General features: G+C 49.0%; 1 protein-coding gene and 2 non-coding genes across 3 annotated transcripts; 2 read left to right on the top strand and 1 right to left on the bottom strand.

The window, feature by feature from the left end:
• Window positions 1-3,506: 3,506 nt before the first annotated feature.
• Window positions 3,507-3,579, bottom strand: TRNAI-UAU. The gene has a single exon. It is a non-coding gene; the product is annotated as a tRNA-Ile (tRNA).
• Window positions 3,580-6,303: 2,724 nt separating this feature from the next.
• TRNAF-AAA lies at window positions 6,304-6,375 on the top strand. Its single transcript has one exon. It is a non-coding gene; the product is annotated as a tRNA-Phe (tRNA).
• Window positions 6,376-12,270: 5,895 nt separating this feature from the next.
• Window positions 12,271-15,527, top strand: INAFM2 (InaF motif containing 2). Its single transcript, XM_032481503.1, has one exon. It carries the CDS (start codon window positions 12,865-12,867, stop codon window positions 13,327-13,329), a length of 465 nt encoding a protein of 154 aa, XP_032337394.1. The 5' UTR covers window positions 12,271-12,864; the 3' UTR covers window positions 13,330-15,527.
• Window positions 15,528-15,564: the final 37 nt, after the last annotated feature.

The following is a 15,564-nucleotide window of genomic DNA, read 5'->3' as shown; positions in this document are numbered from 1 at the left end:
AGGGGTCTCTCCCAGAGACAGAAGAGGCTGGGACCACCCTGGAGGTGGGAGCTGAGGGTGGGGCGGGTTCCAGCTGGGATTGTTTTGAATAAGCAAAGTTCACTGAACACTAGACTCCTCTTTCTCAATGCTTCCTCCCCATGAAAATGAGGCGCAAGTGAGGCAATCCCACCCCTCACCCACCACAAGTGACTCCCCCCTCTGCACCTGGCCAAGACCTGAAGCTCACTGGCCAGCCGCCACTCTACACACAACGCCACTCTACAGACAACCGCTTTAGCAACAAGTGCTTTGAGCAACCTTTGGCCACCAGCTCCCCCTGTGCTCTCCTGCCAGGCTCCCCCCTCTGCCCTGCGCTGTGGCCTGGGGGAGAACACTTGGGGACTGGAGGACTACCCGCTTGCTCGCTGGCTCAGAGAGGCCTCAGCTCAGGGTGTTGCCCAGGGTGCAGGGCCCTAATGCTGCCCTGTCCCAGGCCAGGCCCAGGGACTCAGTCACAGCCCAGCTCAGCCCAGCCCACTTCCTCTTGCCTAATCTGCTCTTATCACCCTTCTTAACCCAGCTGGGGGAGCTGGGAGCTCTGCCCAGGACTTCCTTCCCCTCTCAGGGCCTGGCTTTCTGCCCCAGGTCCCACCATGTGCCTTTGTTCCCGCCCCAACACAACAACGGGACCCTCACCCAGGCCCTAGAACTGCCTCTACTGGCCAGTCCCAGCCCAGGCAGGAGGATGGGGCCACTGGAAGCTGGAGCTGAGGGATTCCTAGCGCAAAAATAACACGCAGAAAGACAAGTCTAAGACCACGGGGCTGGAGCCTGAAGTAAGGCCTGACTGAGCCCCTGGAAAGAGTTTGGGAATCTTCCATGCTTCCAATTCTCTGCCCTCAGGACTCATCCTCTCCCCCCTCTCTAAGCCCTGCTGTCTCTCATCTCTCCTCCCCCAGCCCTCCAGCCTTGGGCCCCTCTGGGGGCCCCTCTGGTGTCTCCTGCTGTTCCAACTCCCTCCTTGGGATCAGGTTCCCTCTCTGTCTGTTTGAATGGATTTTGCAAGGGAAATCCCTGCCCCTTTCCAAAGCCCGTGCACCTGTCACCTGCAGCTGCCCCTGCTCCTGCACCCAAGTCGCTCCTTCTTGTCTGCCCTGCAGCCTTGTCTCTACTTTGGGTCTGGAAAGACAGTCCCCTCCCTCTCCTGCAGCATGGGGAGAGGAAGGTACAGGCTCTCCCATTTCACGGGACTGAAGGCACCACAGGGAGGCAGGGGTTTGAGGACTCTTCACTCTTTTTAATCTCTGAAGGTTGAGGCTCTGAATCCACAGACTAAAAACCTCACCCATCTTTACTAAACCAGAGATGGCACTGCCTGAATCCAGTTCTTGAGATCCCCAAACTGCAGCTTCAGCGGGGCCTGTCCTCTCCTGCCCACATCCTGCAAAGCAGCCCTTAGAATGCAGAACATCCATGCAGCGGGGGAAGACAGGAAAACCTTCATCAAAGAGGGCTTTTTTCCCTTTAAAAATACAGTTAGGTTTTTTAAAATACAGTTAGGTGAACTGAGAAAAATACTGTGTAAATAATGGTAGAGTGAATATAGGGAAAATCAGGAGTGTCACACAACACCCAGTCTGGGAAATTGGCTCCTGGGCTGAGCTGAGTAGAGGGCACCTCAGACAGTCCGCCAATCTCACCTCCCCCCACCTCCAGGGGGAAGAGGGTGGAAGGGTGAGGATGCCCCCTGCTGGGCGTACTGGAAAGCACATGCCTCCTGGGGAAAGGCCGGGAATCCGGGGAAAGGCGGGGAATCCTGGGAAAGCAGATCCTCAGGGAAGCCACAGTGGGTCTGTCAGTTGTGAACTGTGGAGATGAGGAGGCTGGAGAGTTTGGCACGTACGAGCTTTGGGTCACAGAAGGCAGTGAGAATTACACGCAACGCGGTGCTGGAGCCCCAGAGGCAGGTCTCGAAATCACTTGCTCACTTGGCAGCTTTTTGTGGGGACCTCATGCTTTTTGGTTTCTCAGACTGTTTGTCAGAGAAGTTTAGTGGTGGAAGGTGAACTCAGATCTTCAGGGGACTCAGTTACCAGCCAAGCAAGAGTCAGATTAGGTAGGTTTCTTACCTGATGCCAAGACGTGTCTGATGAAGCAGTGGGGTTCAGGAGTCTGGAGGCCTGTTGTGCATCTTCAGCCAATGGCTAGTTTACTTTTAGAATGAAGAAGGCTCAGATGTTGCATCCTCAAGGTTCTGTTTCCTAGTCTGGCACAGGGAGCCAGACTGGGCTCACTGCTTTATAAGCCCAGGCGCTTACTAGCTGGTTTATCTGGTGATGCTTAACTTTCCTGTGCCTCAACTTTCTCACCTATAAAATGGGGATAATTATGCCTCATAGGACATTATAAGAAATAATATAATGGAGGTAAAGTACTCAATACATTATAGTAACTTATGGTGAAAAAGAATATGAAAATGAATATATGTTCATGTATGACTGAAGCATTATGCTGTACACCAGAAACTGACACTTTGTAAACTGACTACACTTAAGTAAAAAAATATATATATAATATATATACAGTACTTAATACAGTGCTTGCATGTGAGCTCAATAGTGTTGTTATTGTTGTTGTTGTTATTATCATTATTACTTGTTAGCAGACACTGAAAGGAGAAATGCAGTTTCTTATTACTTCTTCCTCAGTATATATTGCAATTTTTTCCACAAGAATCTTCACTGACTTGCTCTTTGGATTTTTTTTTTAGCAGTTTGTGTGGATCAGGGGCTGGACCCACCTTCCCAAGGGAGGCTGAGTTAGGGGTGCTCCTGGTTGTAGACTTGAAGCAGGCTGAACTCATGAAGTCATGAGCACAAGGGCTCACATCATGGACAAACACCTCCCACCACCTTCACACCATTACAGCCCCCGCAGCTGATGAGGCGGGTGTGAGAGTGAGGACCAGGAGCTGTCCATGAGTCTGGCTGTATGTCTAGCTGTGGCTCTGGATGCAGCCACCCTCTGCACACTGAGAGCTAAGTGTGAATGGAGGCAGGGACAAGGCTGGTGGCAGGTGCTGAGGTTCTAACTCCTTAGGTTGGAAGGACAGGCAATCAGGAGTTCTCTGCAGAAGCCCAGGAGGAAATCCGTTGCCTGTTCTCCCATGTCAGCCCCTCCTAGAATCACAGAAGGAACCATCTGGGACTTAGAAACAGAAAAGAATCAGTCCCATGTGTGTTTCCCTTTGAAGTGTCATTTTGTATTAAACTTACCTGTAGGCGAAGCTGCGAGAACACTGGATCCCTTCTCAAGAGGCCCAGATTTTCACTTGTATTGTTTGTTTTATGAGGGGGAGGTAATTAGGTTTCTTCATTGACTTCTGCTTGAGGAGGTGCTGGGAATTGAACCCCTGACCTCTTGTATACTGAGCACGTGCTCTACCACTTGAACTATATCCTTCCCCCAGAATTTTTTTTTGGTGGCAGAGGTAATTAGGTTTATTTATTTAATTATATTTTTAATGGAGGTACTGGGAATTGAACCTAGGACCTCGTGCATATAAAGCATGTGCTCTACCACTTGAGCTATACCCTCCCCTAAGAAGCCCAGATTTTAGTCTCAACCGGAGCAAAGGTTTGCTATGAGAGCTTGGCAAGTTACCTGAGCTCTCTGATCTGTTAAGCTTTTGATCATTTCCAAGATTCCTTCTGGCTCTAAAAATCTCTTTCCAATCAGAAAGGCCAAACTTGTCACTTTCCTCTGAAAGGTGACAAACCTAAAGATGAGCGTTGAAGATGGCAGGAAAAGGATTGGCTCCTTCCCCTACAGGATGTCCTTGGGTACATTACTCCTTCCATTTTTCTGTCTATGAAACGGACCTGTTTTCATAAGTGTGATGGAAATAAGTTAGGTGATGTCCTTCTCCAGGTGGGCATGGAGCATTGCACATGAGGAATGCCCTCAGAACTGATTGATTGCTTCCATCCTTCTTGCTATCCTGGTCCACCTTTTCACCAGGACCTGGGCAAAGACACAATGAACAAGCCCCTCAACTTCGTGAATCCAGTGAGGACAGGGAATGTATTGGGAAATACAGGTTCCCAAAACATGCTAACCTGCTAACACAACAGCCTGAACCTCACAAGGTAAAATGAACAGGGCTTAACTGAGATCCGGGCTTGGCTCCAAGTCACCGACTGTACAAGGACAGAGTGGGGAAGTAGCGGCTTAGCAGAAGCATGTGTGAATAAAACTGAGGGGTTTTGCTGACAGCCAGCTCCATATGAGTCAAACGAAAAGGCTGCCAAAAAAGCGGACAGACTCTTAGGCTGCTGAATTAAAGTCGAGTACTGAGCCCAGTGATTCTCCATCTTGATGTCAATCAGAATTGCCTGAGAAGCTCTAGTAACACTGCACATTCCTTGTTGCACCTGGACCCTCTGAATCAGGACCTGGGATGGGTGGGTGGGGAGAGGGGAAGAAGTGAGGAGTTCGGATTTCTAAAGAGCTTCAACCTTGGTTCCAATGTGCAGCCATAGCTCTAGAACCAAGGAAGACTTAGTCCGATTCTCATTCTTGGCATGTCAGACCACATCTAATGTACTCAGGGACTTCAGTCTAGTGGGCTTTATTGTGGAGAAATGCACAAGCTGGAGGACATTTGGTTGAGGGTGGCCAGGATGTAGTATACACCTGACACTCTGTGAGGACTGGTACAGGGAACCCCAGCATAGAAGACAGAGGTGGCTGGGAGGTCCACCTTCAAATAGATGAGACTTCACCTGGTTCCCAAAGGTTGGAATCTTAGGTGACTTAGATGACTGTCTTGGGTCAAGTTTCTCATGAAACATTATGAAACTTGCTTGCAGAAAGTTTATCGGAAAGTGCTTTCAGAAACAATACAACCCATCTGAGAGAGTGAAAGAATCAAGACTGAGTAGAAGAAGAAATTAATCAAGGATGCAGTCACAACAAAGGACGCCTCCATGGGGAGCCCGAGGGGATTGTGGTGATCCTTCAGAGCTGGCCCCAGCTGAGGCAAGAGGGCTGGACCTTTGAATCCCCCTCATTGACCAGGCAGATTATCCCTCATAAAGTTAGGCAAGACAGCTCCCTTTCGCAGCTGAAGGCAATGCCCAGGGAGAGACTCAGCTGTGAGCCATCAGCAGCCAATGCTCCTGGTAACGTGAGGATAAGCTTCTTGGTCCCAGAGGCAGGATATGGGTAGTACCTCTCCCCACCGCTTTGCTTGGAACTGTTTGCATCATATGGTAAGCACACTCTGCCTGGGAATAGCTCCTCCAGAATTCTGGTGATTGCTTTCTCTGGGAAAGTAAGTAGAATGAACTATAACCCCTACTACTGCAGCTTGCCTTGGTGTCACACTGATATTCAGCCCCACCCCCCCGCCACATTATCAATTCTAAATTCTCTTTTCCTTCAGCTTGTACCTCTCCTAGACTGGGTGGCTTACCTGGTGGGGTGACTCAGGTCCTCATTCTCAAGGAATCTGAGCTCCTAACCTCCATGCTCTTCTGAAACCATGCTGCCAAATTTGTCCACTTACTATTAAAACTGTGCAAGGGAGTACCAAGAGACACCCTAGAGGATCACCTGGGTGCCAAACAAAATCTTCTCTGACCCCATTATGCAGCAGCAGCCCTATCCCTTTCCAAGGATCAGGTTCTGGTACCCCCGTCAGGAGGTGACTTCTTTTTTTTGCCTGCTGGTCTCCTTTTGGACAAGGAGTCCAAAAGGCTGGAAGCGGCCACACTTAAAGTTTATGGGATTCTTGTTCTGTGCCCTGGTAGAAGTGTTCCACCTCTGGGAGCCAGATTCTCTAAACCCAGAGATCCCAGAACTGTAGGAATAGGAACCACAAATTCCCCCAAAAGAATCACTGGAAGTGATGGTAAGTGGGATTATTCCTACTTCATCCCTTTGTTTCCTGGGCCTCTGTATCCTACCTGCTGAGCCACAGCACTGCATTATAGTTATTGAATAGGGTACATACTTCATCCTGGAGCATGGTGTCCCATCATCTCTAAAATGGTGCTTCAGCAGCACCTTTGAAAGGCTGTTCTTAAACTCTGTCAGCGCTATTCACCATTGGGTAGCAAAGTATGTGACAGGCCCAGAATATTCTATAACCATGTGCCCAATCTTTTGCTGTAAAGTAGGACTCTTAGTCTGATATAATGTTATGTGAGGTCCCATGTCAGAGACTCAAACACTCTTTAAGCCCTCAGAGAGTGGTGCTGGTTGAGGCCTTTAGCAGGGAAGAGAAAGCCATATCCAGAATACATGCCGATTAGAGGGGAGGGTATAGCTCAGTGGTAAAGCATATGCTTAAAATGCACAAGGTCCTGGGTTCAATCCCCAGCACCTCCATAATAAGTAAATAAAAATAAATACCACCCCCCCAAAAAAGACCAATACATGTTTATTCAAGTCAAGATGAATCATCAGCCCTTCCAGATTAGAAGAGGTGCAGTGCAGTCAACTCATTACCAAGCAGCTTCATTGGCCATCGTTGCTGGCAATGTTGATTTGGCAGCAAGAATGACAAGGTCAGCCTTGGTGAGTAGGAGCCCATTCTACTGGGCCCACCCCTGCCACCATAAACAATATACCTATGTGTAGCTTCCATCTATGCCAAATGGCCGCTTTATTCATGCCTCCATCGTGCCAGCACACGTGTTTGATGATAGAGGCTGGCCAATGTCAGCTAGCCTAGTCATTCTATCTACTTGGTCATTTAGTCTCTCCTCCATGGTGGATGTTTTCTGGTGGGCATTAATATGCAATGTATAGATCTTTACACTTTGTGTTCACTCCCATAGATACATCCACATGCCTCTTCTTGTTCCCAATTTTTCATTATTTCTCTTCCTAGGACTCAAACCAAGTCATCAAGCCATTTGCTATAGGCTTATGGACTCACCTCTAGGCTCTTAGCTGTCATGTACTCAGAAATGTTGCTTCTTTTTTATTATCTCCTTAAGAACGCCATGAGCCTGTACATATTTTGATTTAGGGCCACTCTACGAGGCAGCCACGATGATGATTCAGGTCTCCAGATATCAATGTCAACTCAGACACTGCATGACCTTAAAATGTTTGGCTATTCCGCTTCCCCCACTGTACCATTACCCAAGTAAATGGTCCCTTTTGGGGAAGGAGTAGAAAAGTCATGACTGTATTGCCATAGTATTACAGCAACCTTCCTCCTGGGGACCCAACCTCTCCGTCAGTCAAAAGGTTCTGGATTGAGTGGGTCTGGAAAGCAGACAAGGCATTATGACATTTTATCGGAGCAACCGCCATCAACCACCTGGTCTCTCATTCTTGATTCCTTTTCCTTCTACAGCTCAGCAATTCTGTGTGTGGTCTGCAGATCCCTGGGGGTCCCTGAGATCATTTCAGGTGTTTCACAAGGTCAGAATATTTTCATAATAATAGTAAGATGTTATTTATCTTTTTAACGGTGTTGATATTTGCACTGATTTTGCAAAAGCAATATTGGATAAAATTTTTGGCACCTTTACAAACCAAGGCAGTGGCAATAAACTGTTCTGGTAGTTCATTGTGAAAAAAAGAAAGGAGAAAGAGAGAAAGAGAGAAAGAGAGAAAGAGAGAAAGAGAAGAAAGAGAAGAAAGAAAGAAAGAAAGAAAGAAAGAAAGAAAGAAAGAAAGAAAGAAAGAAAGAAAGAAAGAAAGAAAGAAAGAAAGAAAGAAAAAGAAAGGAAGGAAGGAAGAAAGAAAAAGAAAGGAAGGAAGGAAGGAAGGGAGAAAGAGTTTCACTTAAGAATGTCCTTAATGAAGCAATGAAATTTGTTAATCTTTTTTAAATCATGATCCTTAAATACATGTCTTTTTAAATATTCTCTGTAATTAAATGGAAAGTAATGTACTACACACAGAAATATAATGGTTCTTTTGAGGAAAAACACTTACGTGATCAAATTATGAGCTAAACTAGCCACTTTTTTCATGGAACACCATATTCACTTGAAAAAATAACTGACAGATAAACTGTGGTTATTCAGACTTGGTTATCTGGCAGATCTTTTCTCAAATTCAAACCAAGTAAGCCTGTAACTCTGAGGAAAACAACTGATAGCTTTTGCTTCCAATGATACAATTTGAGCTTTCAAATGAAAATTAGAATTTAGGAAACTTGTATGCACTATCTATCATGAGCTTGACAGATTCCCAATACTTAAAAAACTTTTTCTAATGATACTAACAAATATGATTTTCAGTATTGTATAATGAATTATATCAATATTTGAAAGATCTATATAATTCAATGAACCAATATTTTCTAAATGACTGAAGGATGTTACAAAACCACGCATGGGAAGAAGAGTCATTCAGAAAGCAAAGTAGATCAACAGACTTTAATGTGATTGAGTACAAAAAGTTCACTGATGTAGTTCCATAGTCTACATTACAACTGCCATTTAAGAAAATATTGCTAGTTAAGTTTTGGTGTAATATTAAAGAAAAATACCTCAAATTAGCTGGAAAGGCTATTAAAATGCTCCTCTCTTTTCCAACTACATATCAGCATGAGGTCGGATTTTCTTCACATATTTTAACCAAAAACAACATATTGCCAACCAAAGCAGATGTGAGAATCCAGCTGTTGTCTATACAGGCACATTTAAGAGACTGGCAAAAATGTAAAAAAGGTACTCTGTGCACTAACTTTTTAAATAAAGTCTAGTAAATTCTCATAACAATAAGCTATTTATATTAGCATACAATGGGATAATTATTTAAGTGAACAGATAAATATTTTACAAATTTCTCAGTCTTATTTCTAACATGGCTGAGACTAATAGATATAACCCACAGAAACAAAAGCTCTCTGGAGGTATCAGTTTTCAAGGGTGTAAAGTGATCTTGAGAACCACTGATAGAGGCTGAGCAGCACCCAGGGATGCTACACTCGGATGCTACACAATATTACCATCTGCATAGTTCTACTTCAGGACCCCCACTGCCACTCCAACTTGCTGCTTATTGCCATAGTTGTGCCAATCTCTAACTTCTATTTTTTCCCCAGTCCTATCATTCCCATTGCTATTAGGGAGCCAGTTCTGCTTTGGCCTCTTGCTGTCAGCCCTGGCCTACAGAGGACAGCCCAAACTGAGCTTCTCATCAATGGATTCCTCTTTGCTTTGACAACCAGAGTATCCTCTGGGCCTTCCTGCAGAACTTACGTGGGTTTCTGGCCTTCTGTAGAATATGCACTAGAGCGTGCCCATTTCTCTGAGCTTTTTGAACCCTCCTCCACCTTCTGCCGTGGTAGTTCTGGCATTTCCATTTCCTTGGTGAGCCATTGCCTTTCTCCTGTCTCCTAGGATCCTTGTCAAGATATTAAGTCCTGTTTCACAGGGAGTGCTCCCATATCAATAAACTCCCCCTCATTCAACTTAATATTCAGCTCCTCCTCGATCCAGCCTATACATCCTCCCTGGCTTCTGCCAGTATGTAACTGGCTACTTCTGCAACTCCTTGGGGACAGAGCCCTCTTCCTTCCCTAGCGGGCCTTGGCACATCTGGCTGGGTTTTGTTGCAACTTGGCACTATTTATTGGTCATGTAGGCCAAGAGAGAGATGCAGCTTCCTTTGGTGCCTGAGAGCAATTCCCAGGGACAGTGGCAGCTGTGAGCCAACAGCAGCCAACACTCCCAGCAGCTAGAAGAATGTGTTCATCCTGAGGGTGATGTGGGTGGTACCCCAGCATCTGCTCCAGAGGCAAAGTTCAGCTCTGCCTATGAGGCTGAGTAGAGCAGGGATCAGAATCTGATGCCCTAGAGTCAGAAAGACTCAGGTTTGAATTCTATCTAGCTATGTGACCTTGGGCAAGTTCTTGAAATTTTTTTGAGGCAATTTCATCTCTAAAGTGAAGAGAAATAGTAACTACCTGGTAATTGTTGTGAGACAAATGAGGCAAGAATGTAAGTGCTTAGTATGGTGCCTGGTGCATAATAAAGGTGTGGATGTTACTGCTGTTAGAATTGGTCAGAACTTTTCCAAAGCCTGAAAAGGCTGCCTTAGGGAGTAGACAGTAACACCAACATGGATGGTCTTTTAGCTGACGCTGGAGAGTGTTCCATGAGGATGTTGTAGGGGAGGTTCTAAAGTCCATGAGGGTATTCACAAAAAGAATCTTTTGGGCCCATTCTGTCCCCAAGCTGCCTAGATTCTCTGTTCTGACTCTGAGTCCAGGAGAGGCACTTAGAGAAGCATATTCACTTTCAGGCCACTAGGGGGCCATTTAGTTGCCTGCAACAGGAATACACTAATGGTTTCTTAATGGCTCAGGCACCAGGGAGATCAGGCTCGATTATATCTGAAAGCATTTTGAGTTCCTAGGGTAAAAGACACTATATAAATACAGATAATAAATAAGTCTTATTGATGACAGGTTAAAAAATCTGGCACTGCTTAGTTTAGAGAAGAATAGGTTGAAAGGAATTGAATAAGGGCTTCAAGTATATATATTCTTTAGTACAAAAAAGAGTGGCATGCTGTTTTCCTGCTCCACTGGGAACCAAGAAGGGAGAAAGAAGTTTAATGTACAACAGAAGAAATTCAGAGTGCATTCAAGGAAGTGTTTGGAAGTAGGCTTTGGGCTGGTCTCGCCTGGAATCTTAAAGAATAATTCACCTTGGTATATAGCTGGTATGCTCGGTCCTGCCGGGAGGGCCAGAGAGCAAGGGAGAGAAGAGAGTCCAATATCCAGAGACACTTCAGGGATTTTGACTTAATAGGCCGCCCTGCTAGATGGGCTCTGGCCAATCTGGGATCAAGATGGGAAGAAGTTGTCGTCTTTTCCCTATCAGTCTGCAGAAGGCAAATAAGCACTCCAAACTTTCAATGTCTTTAAAATTTCTCAGAAAGTAAAACCGTGGTCTGTTCTGGAAGTAAGCATCCAGTTGGCCATTGCTAGTCATAGACTCACACCTGAGCCTCATGAATGAGAGTCAGGGGCTGGGTTCTGAGCTTGCAGATCCAGCAACTGATCAGCACACTCAGCTCTGGCAGCCACCTGGCTTCTGTGCAGCTGAGGTGGCAGGGCAGCAGTGTTGGGGTGGGGCTTCTTCATAGGTACGGTGTCTGGAAGCTAAGGGTCCCTGTGGAGAAGGAAGACAAGTAGAAAAGGCAGAGAGGGTCCTGCCCCACAGAGTCTGAAGCCAAGAGTCAAGAGGTGGGATTTACCCACAGAACTCCATCAGATCCTAGTCCTCTCCCCACCCCCAACATTTGCAGGCACAGTCTCCCACATCCATTGAGATACCCGGGTGGTCCACACACTCAGCTCTGGGAACACAGGAAGTCGAACTCAAGGAGGAGGGAACCAGAAATTCTAGAAAGCCTTATAGAGAGGTAATGGGGAGGAGAGAAAACAGAAGAGAGGAGGGTGGAAGGAGGGAGAAATCACAGGGGAAAGCAGCTGCTTAGAGTCCGAGCTTGCGAGGGGTCATCAGCACCTAAACAAGGCAGGATAAGCCTCACATGGGAAGGGTCAGAGGGGAACAACCGTTCAGGCTCTGAAGCCGAGAGAGGATGGGAGAAGGGAAAAGCTCCTGGAGCCGCTCCACCGGTTCAATGCAGCCTCTTGAATCCGAATCAAGCCCAAACCCAGGAGTCTGAATCCCCCAAATCGGGACCTGGAACCTGTTGCCAACTTCAGGACTAAGGTGGGAGGCGAGTCTGGAGAACCTGCTCAGCACATGTACTGTCCTAAAAGCTCCGGAAGCACCTGGTCTGGGCAGCCTGACTCGGGGCTCTAAGGGGACAGGGAATCAGGAGAGCAGAGAAGCCTAGGCGGGGAGGCGGGGAGGCGGGAGGCGGGGGGGGGGGGGGGAGGTGCGGATGCGGTGAACGGTGGGGAAGGGGCACGACCAGCTGTGACTACAGTGCACGCTCCAGGCTCCTTGGCTGCATACGCCAGACGGACGTAAGCCAGGCTCTCTAGGTGTAAAGGGGTCTGGAAGACCCGCCCGGAGGGTACGTGGAGCGGGGCGCGAGCCGATTACACCAACACGAAATCATCCCTACTTCTGGGGGTAAACTGAGGCCTGGGAGCGGAAGCCGCTGCTGCTATACCACCTGTCACTTCGGACAGAGAGGGCATAGAGGGGAGGTGCTAGAGTTGACAGCTCCGCGCTCGGACCGCCCCTCCCCGTCCCCCTTCCAGTTCCGCACTCCGCCCCAAACGCCGCCGTTCCCCTTTTAAAGAAGCGCCCCGGGCTCCCACTCTAGCCGCGCCAGCCCGCGCGGGGCTGCGGCGACGTTGCCCTTTTAAGAGCCAGCCTCCGTTAACTCTCTCTTTACGGGGAGTCCCGGAGGGGCTTACGGCGCCAGCCCGCAGCCCGCCTCCTCCTCGCGCGGCACTTCCGGACCCCGGCGTCGCCCTTTTAAGAGGCAGCCCCAAGCAGCTCTCTCCCCCGCCCCTTGTTGCTGGCGCGCGAGGCGGGGGAGCCCGGCTGGAGCGGAGCGCGCTGTCCGCGAGGCCACAGGAGACCGAGCAGCCGGCGGCCGGGCAGGCGGCGGCGGCGGCGGCGGCGGATGGGGACGCGGAGCCGGGCGGCTGTGGCGGCTGTGGCTGTGGCGGCGGCGGGGAAGCAGCTGACGGGTCGGCGGCGGCGGCGGCGCTGGCGGCGGTGACTGGTCCAGGCCCCGGCGGCAGCTGCAGCGACGCGGTGGCGGGCTGCGGGCTGGCGGCGTGAGGAGCGGCGGCGGAGCGTGGAGCGGCGGGGAACCGAGGGCGCCGGGCCGCCCCTTGTTCTGTCCTCGCAGGCCGCCAGGCCCCCTCCAGCCGGGGCCGTGGAGCACCGGGGCAAAGGCCGGGGTCCCCCCATGAAGGAGCGCGACGCGGCCCCGGCCGAGCGGGGCAAGCCGGCCACCTACACCGGGGACAAGAAGGCGAAGATGGCGGCCAAGACCAACAAGAAGTGGGTCCGGCTCGCCACCGTGTTCGCCTACGTGCTCTCCGTGTCGCTGGCCGCCATCGTGCTCGCCGTCTACTACAGCCTCATCTGGCAGCCGGTGGGCGCCGGGACCTCGGGGGGAGCCGCGGGCCCGCCCCCCAGCGGCTCCAACGCCACTGGCCCGTCCGGGACTTCGGGGGCGGTGGCAGCGGCGGGACCCAACACTACGGGGTCGTCCCGCCGCGAGGCGCCGCGCGACGCGCCCCCACTGCAGGCGGCGCGGCCCGTGCTTCCGGAGCCCTCTGCCGACAGCCCCCTGGCCGGGCCGCTGGAGCAGCCGCAGGGGGCCGAGGAGGACGAGGAGGAAGCAGCGGCGGCGCCCAGGAGTCGTTGAACCCCTCCGAGCCACGGGCGGCCGGAAACCATCCTCCCCAAGCCCGGAGGCAGGACTTTGCAGCCGGACCAGGCGGGAAGCCCGCAGGAGTGACCCCCACGGGAGTGAAAGCCTCCCTTCCCTCGACGATCGCGGCTCGCCCCAGGGGCGAGGGGCCTGCAGCCCGATCTTCAGCCAACAGACCACGATTCTCCGGGGGCTGCTCTCGGGTTTTGGTCTTCCCAGGACCGTGCTGCACCAGGGCCCTGAGCCATAAGGGGGAGGGGGGAGGGGTGGGGAGATCCCAGCGCCGAACCCTTCTGCGCCGCTTGCTCTTCTGTATCCTGTGTGCAGGGGTGACTCGAGCTTTCCCCCAAGACTCAGGAGGAGGGAGCTGTAGGGGCTCTTCTTTAATAAGCCGAAGAAGCTCTCGCAAGGAGGAGGGCACCAAAAGTAGTGGAGCTCAGGTATGTCAACCTAGTTGCAGTGGCCACAGATGCATTTAATTTATAGATCCCTGTATATAGTTGTTGACATATGCACTAGAAGCTATAATTACATAGAACTACATGTATCCTCCCACACGCTGGGTAGCTACTGACTGATGGGGGTCAAGCAGGGGCTATTTGCTGGCCCCCAAGTGCAACTAGCCAGAAGGACACAAACACGTTTTCATTACTCACTCTTTCCCCTTTTCCCCCTCCTATTTGAGAGAGATAGGTTTATGACACAAAAGAGTATAATTATTCCTAGACTTGTTGAAAGAACAATGGAAAATCTTTGGAGAAGTAGAAGCAGTTTAAGGAGGGTGGGAGATGTACTGATCGCCTACTCTTCCCACCCTAGTGCCCCCACCTAAGAGGCTTCCTGTTGCAGCCTAAGTATCTGGATATGGGCCAGGGAAGAAGGAAGGGAAAGAGCAATGTCTCTTTCTTCAATCTTTGGCCTTCTCCTCAGAGTTTTTAGGAAGAGCAAACCTTTTGTAAGTACAGTGGCTCGCAAGTGTTTTATCTTTTTTTCAATATTTTTTTTTCTTCTCTTCAAGATCTTGTCCTGTCCCAGTAATCACCTTCACATTCCCTCTTCCCTGAGCCTATAGTGACAGCGTAGCCCTGTGATTAGGATGAAATCTGTTGTGAAACTAGAGCTTTGAGCACGTCCTCTGGTTTTGAGTTGTCGTAGAACCTGAAAGGCTGAAATGTAGGCTTCAAACTCAGGATTGTGTTTTGATAGACAGATAAGAGACCAGCCATGAGAAGGTTAAATCTTCTTGTCTTTACCTCTCCTAATAAACCTTACGTATATGCAGCCTATAACTTTATTGAGATGAGAAACGTCAAGAGAAATGACATGTGCATACCCAGCTCTGGGGCACCAAGAATTATACATCCTCAATTTGGATTCCATTTCCTTCCACCGCTTGCTTTTAGGCAGTTGAGTGTGGGTAGTGACAAGATATCAAAACCCTTAGTGTTTCCTTTTTGGGAAATGAGGCACTTTAAAAACAACAACAGAAACTTATCCACCTGAGTCCTGAAACAATTTGTCTCTCCAGTTTTCTGGCTTCCACTCTAGTTAACCCTGATCCAAGTTTACAGGACAACAGCCTTGCTTTAAGCCATGTCCTGTTGTGGGCAAGATAATAGCAGCTGAGCTGTCATAGCCTAGGGGCAGGCTGGTAGCACCCCCAAGGTGTCTTGGCTGGAGATTTCTAAGCAGCTGACTTGACTGGTTATTAGGAAGCCTCTGAGGCCTTTTAAAATTTTTGGTGAGGGCTTGGGAGAAGAAACATAAAATGCCACTTTATAACTTCAATAATAGCCTGTAATTTATATTTATTGTGTGGATTTTTAGTCCTATATTTTAATAATTTGTAAATTGATCTCTTATTTCAAGAATCCTTTGAACTTGCAGGAGAACATCTGGGAGTCCAGTCCCCTGTCCCCACCCTGACCCCTGCATTCTGGACTGTTTAATCCACTTTGAGATGGATCAAAGAGTCTAGAGAGACCACTCGTGGGTCCAGCTGCTGGCCTCCTGACTCTCTAAAGCCTTCACTGGAATTGGGACATTAGCTCCAGCTCTAGCTGTGAGCCTGACCAGAGACATTATTTATAATTCAGCCATTTAAGATATACCTGTACTCAAAAAGTCCTGTATATTTTTTAAAAGTTTTATTTTTCAGGTGAACAAAAATACATTCTAAGAACTCTGCGTCAGCCTGTGTAAGTTGATTGCTTCTCTTTTCATGCTTCT

This window comes from Camelus ferus, chromosome 6 (genome assembly GCF_009834535.1).
Source record: "Camelus ferus isolate YT-003-E chromosome 6, BCGSAC_Cfer_1.0, whole genome shotgun sequence".
Taxonomy (NCBI): Eukaryota; Metazoa; Chordata; class Mammalia; order Artiodactyla; family Camelidae; genus Camelus; species Camelus ferus.
Note: the sequence above shows the minus strand (reverse complement) of the source record. Positions and strands in the feature narration are given on the sequence as shown.

Bases quoted from the DNA above. Each gene is read 5' to 3' on its own strand.
- INAFM2 (XM_032481503.1), top strand. From the start codon at position 12,865: ATGAAGGAGCGCGACGCGGCCCCGGCCGAGCGGGGCAAGCCGGCCACC.